The sequence below is a fragment of the Myotis brandtii genome, unplaced genomic scaffold, assembly GCF_000412655.1.
Source record: "Myotis brandtii unplaced genomic scaffold, ASM41265v1 scaffold10901, whole genome shotgun sequence".
Taxonomy (NCBI): domain Eukaryota; kingdom Metazoa; phylum Chordata; class Mammalia; order Chiroptera; family Vespertilionidae; genus Myotis; species Myotis brandtii.
Window position 1 is genome coordinate 33,345 of NW_005353712.1, and position 9,867 is coordinate 43,211.

The window sequence follows — 9,867 nt, forward strand, 5'->3', positions numbered from 1 at the left end:
TAATTTGCATATCCTGCTGATTAGCCGATGGGAAGCATAGCGGAGGTATGGTCAATTACCATGTTTGTCTATTATTAGATAGGATTAGTTTCAGATGCACCTCATTGTGTTTATACATCCTATATAATAAAGAGGTAATATGCAAATTGACCATCACACCCTCGCACAAGATGGCCCCCCCCATGTGGTCACAAAATGGCTGCACCTATGTCATCACAAGATGGCTGCCACAAGATGGCCGGCAGTGGAGGTCAATTGAGGGAGACCAGGCCTGCAGGGGAGGGCAGTTAGGGGCAACCTGGCTGGCAGGGGAGTGGTTAGGAGGTGATCAGGCTGGCAGGCAGAAGCAGTTAGGGGCAATCAGGCAGACAGGCAGGTGATCAGTTGGGAGCCAGCAGTCCCAGATTGTGAGAGGGATGTCTGACTGCTGGTTTAGGCCTGATCCCACAGAGGGATGTCTAAACAGGGATCGGGCCTAAACCAGCAATCAGACATCCCCCGAGGGGTCCCAGATTGGAGAGGGTGCAGACTGGGCTGAGGGACACCCCCACCCCCAGTGCACAAATTTTATGCACTGGGCCTCTCGTTTAAGTATAACAGTCATCATCAATCTGCTGCCTCCTGCATGCCCCCTACTGGGTATTGAGCTTGCAACACAGGCATGTGCCCCAACCAGGAATCCAACTAGTGACCTCCTGGTGCATGGGCAGATGCTCAACCAACTGAGCCACACCAGCCAGGGGATATACTTATTTCTTAGGCAAAAGATCTATGATACCAAAATGATTATTACCCATCGGTGGTCCATGTAAGACCTCATAAATGAATGCTTCATATTCCTTGTGCATGTTTAGTGTATCATAAATATTTGGTCCTTCCATCACCTTTGATCCTACCATCACCTTTGTTCCTCCTTCTTCTCCCACAACATTAATAATAATAATAATTATAATAGCCTTTCATTGAATGCCTTTGTGTTGTTGCAAGGCAAGGATGCTTTATGTAAATTATTTCTTATAATCCACAAAGAAGTTTATATAAATAATGTATTATTTTCTATATTTTATAGTTGAGGTATTAGAGTCTTATTAATATGACTTCCTCTGGGCAGAGTTTTGCTGATTTTGATCTTATTCCTAAACAGGAAGGTCAAGGACAGCAATGTTTTTATATTAATAAAAAAAAAAAGAATACCTTTACCTGGTTTTGTGCTGGTGTTTGAGCCTGTTGTTTAAATAAAGTCCAATGGTGATGGAAGTCAGAAGTGCCATACATATAACTAATATGATGAGTGTTGTATTGGTGGGCTCAGTCACACTGATGGGCGCAGCAACTGAAATACAGAAGTCCTCCAGTCAGTTTTTCTGAAGAGAGTTGTTCCCACATTCACTTCTTGCTTAGTCAATCACCAGTCATATTCCCTCTAACAGTAATACATTGTGGATCCTCCCTCTATCTCTATTTCCCTTTCAAATTATGGTTAATTAGAGGCCCGGTGCACAAATTTTGTACACAGGTAGGGTCCCTAGGCCTGGCCAGCGATCAGGGCTGATCAGGGCCTTCTGGCTGCGGCAGGAGCCTTCCTTCAATCCGTACGGCCCCCTGGTGGTCGGCACACATCATAGCGAGCGATTGAAGTCCTGAGGGGATACTTTGCATATTAGCCTTTTACGTATATAGATTAGTAAGTTCAAGCCACCATTCAAATATTATCATATTCAGCTTATTTGTTCAGAAAATAAATGTAAGCAAAAAATTTATTTCTCCCATGGAAAAGTAGCAATGTAACAGAATTGAGATTATTGAGTAAAGAGTAAAGAGGCATGCCCTAGCCGGTTTGGTTCAGTGAATAAAGCATCAGACTGCGGACTGAAAGGTTCCAGAATTGATTTTGGTCAAGGGCACATGCTTGGGTTGTGGACTTGATCCCCGAGTGAGGGAGGGGGCTTGCAGGAGGCAGCCAATCAATGATTCTCTCATCATTGATGTTTCTATATCTCTCTCTCCCTCTCCTTTCCTCTCTGAAATCAATAAAAATATATATATTTTTTAAAAAGTGAAGACCTATGTAATTTGCTCTCTCTCCAGCTCTCAAACTTCATCCTAAGTAATCTTTCCTTTTCTGAAAATAATTCTGGGCTAGGAGAATGAGAACTTGAATTTGGTGAGTTTGGTGCTCAGCTATACCTTGTTTGGATGGACAAATTGTCTTAGACAAACCTTATTCCCTGTCTACCTGTCAGTGTGCTTTGACTTGCTCTTTGGAATGTATGTGGATATTGTACTGGCAGGTACACATTTTCGTTGCACATTTATTTTAAGCTATTTCTAAGGGCTAAGGTTACTAGATGAAAGGCTTTTAGTTCAGCTGAGGCTTTGATGGGTCTGGATAGGTAAATTTGGAGGCAGGAATAAAAGAAAGTTGAGTTTTCCTTTATAATCTAGGTAAATAATTCAGTGTGTGTGTGTGTGTGTGTGTGTGTGTGTGTGTGTGTGTGTGTGTTTATGGAGGAGGGGGGTTAAGTCACAGTCATGAAGGAAGCAATGAAGAGTGAGTATAGATGGAAACGAGGGAGACTGGAGCTAGGGACATAGCAGGATTGTGGTGTGACTCCACCGTGTCACCCTCTCAAATCATAGATAAATTATACTAAGAAGAAAGCCAGAATAGAGTGTCCCAGTAAGTGGCAATGGCAAATGAAAAGGCCTGAGCTCAGTGTGAGAGAGAAGGAAATAAACAGTATGAAATTTAAGAGCTAGAGAGAGGGCACATTATATAGGTCTTCACTTTGACTCCACTTTTCTCCTCTTGCTCTCATGGCCATTTTTTAGTGCAAATAAAATATCAGCAAAAAAATTACTAAACAAATAAAAGAACTGCAAACACCAGACTAAAATAGATGTAAAAGTTGCTAAAAATAGCTATGATAACATAGACTCCAGGTGGGAGATAGTGAAGAGAGTTGTGGAGAATGGTTAGAAGACCACACAATAGCAAATGTCAGAAAGTATTAACAAAAATAGACTGACTGAAGAGAGAGGCATACCTGGAAGATCAAAAGCTACATTCATGTTTGTAACAAATGACTCAGGACCTGAGGTGTGCATTTTAGAACGATTTTTGTTTGGAGAAACAGAGGGCATGGAATATGCAAATATTCACACATATGGGCCATATTGGTAGGAAGAAGCCTGTCTCTGTGGTAGCAGTAGGATTATGAGAATCAGCTACTGTGGAAGACTACGCTACCCTCCCTGCCTCACAGGAGACTTGTGGAAATAGCTGGCCCAGGAAAACTCAATGCATGGAATAATGAGTAAGACAATAAGATTGGCATAGGAACAGTACAAAGATTATACATGGAAAAATGACAAAAAGAATAATCAAGATTCACAAGAAAAATGCTTCCATAGCATAGATCAGGGGTGGGCAAACTTTTTGACTCGAGGGCCACAATGGGTTCTTAAACTGGACCGGAGGGCCGGAACAAAAGCATGGATGGAGTGTTTGTGTGAACTAATATAAATTCAAAGTAAACATCATTAAAAAAAAGGGTCTTTTTTTTCAATAGAGTTTTATTCTTCAAACGGGCCGGATCCGGCCCGCGGGCCGTAGTTTGCCCACGGCTTGCATAGATGAATATTATAGCCAAACATTTAGCTATGAATTCCAAAATTATTAATAAATAGTAGTCTCTATGAAGAAATATAAAAATTTAAGAAAACTGTGGCAAGACAATTGTTCTGGGCAGAAATCAGGAAAGAAGTGAAATATATATGTATAGCAAGAGATATACATATATATTTCACAAGGTAGATCAAGTCCTGCATGTCAATAGGACTTGATCTATGTTTAGGCTCATAGCATTTTTGCAACAGCTCATCTAAATAGAGAAAGAATACAGCATAAAAAGACTGAGGAGAAATTTTGTAAACTGAGAAGCAGGGGAGATCGACCTATTTATTAGAGGGCTAGTAAGGAGTAAGTCTGAAAATACTTTCTGGTGAAGAGTGCTGTGGTTGGAACACCTGTGTCCCAATAATATTCATATACTGAAATCCTAATGCCCAATGTGAGGTCTTTAACTCATGAATGGGATTAGTGTCCTTATAAAAGAGATCACCCCATATCCCCCTCCAGCCCCCTATCCCTCTACCATGTTAGGATCCAAGGAAAGATTGGCTGTTGCAACCTGGAAGAGTGCTTTTACCAGAACCTGACTGTGCTGACCTCCTGATCTTGAACTTCCAGTCTTCAGAACTGTGAGAAATAAAATTATGTCATTTATAAGCCATCTAGTCTGTGGTATTTTGTTATACCAGCCTAAATGGACTAAGACAAAAAGGTCCAATTCTATGGAGAGCTTAAGTAGGTGAAGACTGGAAAATATGTCAGGAAAGGATGGGAAAAGGTAGAAAAAGTGGAGGGAAGTTCGGTCCTGGCAGGGAGCGTGGTGTAGGTGTGATGAAGAGAGCAGAACTGAGCTTATATGCTTAGAGCTCCCACCGCCATGGGTGTGAGCATCAGGCCCATTTTGTGGGCACAGTGAGGGGAGAGAAGAAACTGACCTGCTGTGGAGAATTGCTCTCTTTTTTTTTGATTTAGAACTGGGTTCCAGACAGAACATGTCAGATTCTTCTGAGAAGTTTCTCTGAGTGACAGTGATGTTGTTACATGGAATAAGCCGCCTTTGTCCTGGGTTTGAGTCTCAGAATCAGCTGGAATTTCTCCCCCCTCAGAGTCTGTCCACTGGACCTTCGGCTGAGGGAACCAGCCCTCTGACTTGCACTCTAATTGGAGTTCTCGGGACTTAGTGACTTCCATGTGGAATTGAGGACGTGAGCCCAGAGCTGGAAAGAGGAAGAGAGAGAAGTCAGGTCCTAAGCTCATTTTCCTGCACATATATTCCTCCCCTGTTTCTGAAGAGTTCATGCTGTGGACTAGACCTCAGTGTGCAGAACAGCAAACTCTGAAGAAGTGTTGGCAACAAAGATGGGGGCTTAGACTCCTGGGCTAGAAAGGGTTCCAACACAGTCCAAGACAAATGGCCCCTGCCTATTTCTTGACTCCCACTATGAGTCTCTTTGTTATCTTTTTTAAAAAATATATATATCTTTATTGATTTCCGAGAGGAAGGGAGAGGGAGAAAGTGATAGAACATCCATGATGAGAGAGAATCACCGGTCAGCTGCCTCCTGCACACCCCACACTGGGGATCTAGCCCGCAACCCAGGCATGTGCCCTTGACCGGAATCGAACTTGGGACACTTCGTGGTCCGCAGGCTGACACTCTATCCACTGAGCCAAACCAGCTAGGGCTCTTTATTATCTTTTATTTAGTCCCAAGCAGTGATATATGGATGACGGGGTGAGTAGACATAATGGCCATCTCCCTTTCTCCTATGACTTCTTTATATTTCCCAGTAAAACTGGATCAGAGGAAGGAGCCCCTGTGGAGTGTCCAAGGGAAAAACATGGGCCATTACCTGCCACTTTCAGCTCAATCACTGCTTCACTGTAGAAGGAGCCATGTTGGATCACACAGCGATACTGCCCACTGTCAGAGGGTTGGACATTGAGGATTCTCAGGACCATGATCCCCTTATGCATGACATTTTTCACAAGCTGTGTCCTCCCTAAATACTCTTCCATGGCTTTCTCAGGTTTGTCCTGCCCATCCTCATACAGGTGCACCACCTGGGAGGGTAGGGTTCGGGTCCAGCTTATTTTCATATATTTAGTACTTTGACGAGGCACAAGGATGCAGGACAGCTCAGCCTCACCACCCAGCATGGCCACCATGGGTTCATGGGGCCCCTGGACTTGGAATGCTCCTGAAAACAAAATAGAGATAGAGTCAGGGTGGGCTGAGGACAAATGAAAGGGTGTTGACTACATATATGATTGGCTATTTTCATCATAACCCACTACTAGGGACCAGGTCTGAAATGGGATAGTTGCTGAATTTGAGGATCTCTTTTCTGACCTGACTATACACACAGAGCTAGGAGATAGTTGGAGATGTTGGAAATAGGATGTCTAGGCCTTGCTGAATGAGGCAAGCAAAAGACTTAGGACACAAATTTTGAGGAGGCACTCACTTTTGGGGTACAGGTGCTGGGTCCTCAAGATCCTGAAAGCAAGTGCCCCTTTAAATGTTGAGCCCTAGCCCTGGCTGGTGTGACTCAGTTGAAGCATCATCCCATACAGACAAGGGTGTCCAATTTGATTCCTGATTACGGCCTATACCCAGGTAGTGGGTTTGATTACCAGTCCCCCTTCAGGGCACATAGGTGAAGCAACCAATTGATGTTTTTCTCTTACATTGATTATCTTTCTCTTTCTCTATCTTCCTTCAGTGAAAAACATATCCTCATGTGAAGACTTAAAAAAATTGGACCCTACTTAACTCACCCTGTGGGGAGGGACCTGAGGAATGTGACTGCAGGAGATGGGAATAGACATGCTGGCTCCTTCAGGTCAGGTCTGACCTTGTCAGTAGGAGGGAGGAATTCTGATGGCTCTGAATGGATAGTTGGATAACTGTGTTGAGAAAAAATCTGAAGCAGCTCAGTGGTAAAGATATGTGAGAATCATTATTACTGTTTGCCATGAGCATGGGATGAGAAATTGGGGCATACAAGCTAATTTTTTTCCAAAATTAATTATTCTACATTATCTTGTGGCTCTAATGCTTCTTTATTACCATTTGAGGCTCTTTTACTTTCTTTCAATCTTTGCCCCACCACATGCACATTTGTACATTTGTACTCAGGTGTACACACACACACACACACACACACACACACACACACACACACACACACACCAGCAGGCCTGGACCAGGAGATACAAGTAAAAATGCCAGTACACTGCCTGATACTTAGTAAGTGAAATAAAATTGACTTCTTTACTTTCCCCAGGATCTCATAGCATTTGTATTTCATTTTCTTTTTCTTTTTTGTTTTTGATTTTTAAAACTTTCTTGTTGAAAGTAGCATTTGTATTTTTGTCAAACTTTGTCTTCCAGCTTCCCTCCCTTTCACCTTTTCCTTCCCCTTTCATATCAGAGAATCAGACTCCCATATAAGGATTCCTACCTGCAACCAATATGAACATCTGGAAGCAGAGGTAGAGTGAGATGAGGCTGCCATGATAAATTGGAGAGACTCGCTGCCTCCTCAGATGACTGAGGCAGGGTGATCCCAAGGCGTTGTGCTGATGACTCATTGGAAAAGGAGGGAAATACTGTAATGAGGAGAGAGATAAAAAGAAAACTCTGAGACTTAAGTCACGGGGCAGAGAAAGAAAGGAATGCAGGAATGTCACTATTGGACAGATAAGGGGCTCATCTTATCTATGGGACTAAGGTGAAGGACAGAGTAAGATTCTTGCTCTTTTTTCTATGAGTTTTGGGACCCTTGATTTTCAGGACTATTCAGGGTGTTCACACTTTCAGTCTTTCTGCTCCTTATGTATATATGTCTGCTCCAACTCTGTCTTCTTTGCTGCTCCTCTTCTTTACCCCACAGCTCAACTGCGCCTCCCCCAGGGCCCTTTCCTGGATCCTTTTCTCATCCCACTTTATAAAATATTCTCCCTATGAGATTTCTTATAATCTCATGGCTCCAGCTACTATCTACATGCTGATGACTCACTCCCAAATATACACCTTCTGTACATAGTGTCTGGTGATCCAGAGGCAGGCCCTTATTTCTAGAGGGTCCAGGAGCTTAGGGGTTTCTCTGCCTCATACCAACAGGAAAAGTAGGTGGCTTCTATCATTTCCACCTCATTATCTCTCCTATCCTGGCCAAGGCAGGCTTCTGATACCTCTTTCAAAAGAGATAAATTAGTAGTAGTACTGAGGAAGAGGCTGTCACACCTCAACAACCACTACAACTGGGAATTTGGTGTCCATGGCTGTGAAGTTTGCTGCCCAAGGCCCAGGGCTGAGATCTTGCTGCTCAGAGAGTGTCTAGGAAGGGCTGGCCCAAACAGTGGAGGGGAAGACATTCCAAAGGCCATGGTCTCTTTAAGTGGAGGGGCAATATGCTCTCTCTATATGCGGGGGAATGGATCCTGAACTGGTATAGGCTTGTGGTATATAATTGTGTAAGGTCTTAAGGACCATGAAAACAACTGCAGGGATGGAACATATATTACTTCTCCATGGATTAGGCAACACTTATAAACCTTTTTAATATCATGGCAAGCAGAGAAAAATGATGTTATTTTATGGGCTCACTATAGGATACTGGAAGAGGATTAGGCTATATGGGCTTCATGGAAAAATATGACACTTTTTGTATATTATATAATTATAAGAAAAATGATTTAGAATTTATTGAGAAGTACGTTAAATATAAATTTAGAAGGGATGTTCTTAAAAACCTTAAATGTTTATAATTTTTTTAAATATATTTTATTGATTTTTTACAGAGAGGAAGGGAGAGGGATAGAGAGTTAGAAACATCGATGTGAGAGAAACATCGATCAGCTGCCTCCTGCACATCCCCCACTGGGGATGTGCCTGCAACCAAGGTACATGCCCTTGACTGGAATCGAACCTGGAACCTTTCAGTCCGCAGGCCGACGCTCTATCCACTGAGCCAAACTGGTCAGGGCAAATGTTTATAATTTTTGAGGTTGCTTGAATAAATATAGCTTTTTTATTTCCGATTGTATATTTGAAATGACTACAGATAATTATCAATGATCAATTATAATTACCAATGATAATCTCTTTAATTTTTTGATAGTCACCATTGGTAAGATATTTTAGTTGCATAAGTAAATGATACGAATTTTAAAATCTTTTAAATTCCCACTTTTTAAAAAATATATTTTATTGATTTTTCACAGAGAGGAAGGGAGAAGGACAGAGAGTTAGAAACATCGATGAGAGAGAAACATCGATCAGCTGCCTCCTGCACACCCCCCACTGGGGATGTGCCCACAACCAAGGTACATGCCCTGGGACCCTTCAGTCCTTAGGCCGATGCTCTATCCACTGAGCCAAACTGGTCAAGGCTAAATTCCCATTCTTTTAAATTGTATTTAAAGAACATAACAACTCTTTGTTTTCCTTCATTTACAAATGTAATGTTCATGAGTTATTACAGGGAAGAGTGAAAAAAAACATAGAGGGAATAAATGGTGACAGAAAATATGACATAAAATAAACAAATGTAATGTTGAAATTCCTTGTAAAACTTGAATAGATTGAAAATCCAATTGAATTTTTTTCTCATCCAATGTTTCAAAATAAGGAGTTTACTTTGTAGAAAGTGCATGTAATGTTAAGATAATCACATTGCAGTTAGTTGCACATATCAACTGCAAATTGACAAAAAAAAAATCTTATGTAAGTAAGGACAGAGTTTGGATGCTGATGCTTTGAGCTCCACCACAATCCCTGCCTGGCCTCTTCGTTCCTCCAATCCACCCCAGGTAGGTTCACATATGGGTACCTCCAGCACCTACACTTTGAACTCTTCTTGTTGCTCTATGGGATCCTTTTCCTGAAGGACAGCAGAATTCAGTGCAGTTGGCTGAAGACTAAATCTAGGTGGTCGAACAAGCAGTGTGTATAGTGGCTCTCACCAAACAGGTTGTCATAAGTTGCACTTCCCATTTGCTGCTCATCTTGTAAAGCCATCTTAAGGGATCAACTGGTGGGGAAATTGATATAAGACATCCCTTAAACTCATATAAGGATGAAATTTGAAGTCCTACTAGTATCCACATCTCTTGAAAGTATAGGAAAAGTCAGGTTAGGAACAACATTTTATGGCACCTATCTCACTTGGGCAAGAGAAGTTAACTGGTCCCACCTCCTCAACAGGACAGTGCCAGCTCCCCAC

General features: G+C 42.1%; 1 protein-coding gene across 3 annotated transcripts in view; it reads right to left on the reverse strand.

Moving 5' to 3' along the window:
* Positions 1 to 9,655, reverse strand: part of LOC102249966 (butyrophilin subfamily 1 member A1) — a 16,787-nt gene extending 7,132 nt beyond the window's left edge. Inside the window, exons 1-5 of one of the 3 annotated variants that reach the window (XM_005857252.2) lie at positions 9,608 to 9,655; positions 7,102 to 7,249; positions 5,488 to 5,835; positions 4,570 to 4,851; positions 1,201 to 1,333 (exon numbers count right to left, since the gene is read on the reverse strand). In XM_005857252.2, coding sequence (XP_005857314.1) covers positions 1,201 to 1,333; positions 4,570 to 4,851; positions 5,488 to 5,835; positions 7,102 to 7,249; positions 9,608 to 9,649 — 953 coding nt within the window. In that variant the 5' untranslated portion in view covers positions 9,650 to 9,655. Of the gene's footprint in view, positions 1 to 1,200; positions 1,334 to 4,569; positions 4,852 to 5,487; positions 5,836 to 7,101; positions 7,250 to 9,487 lie in introns of all 3 variants that reach the window. The other 2 variants (XM_005857253.2, XM_014543262.1) reach the window with 2 other exon arrangements.
* Positions 9,656 to 9,867: the final 212 nt, after the last annotated feature.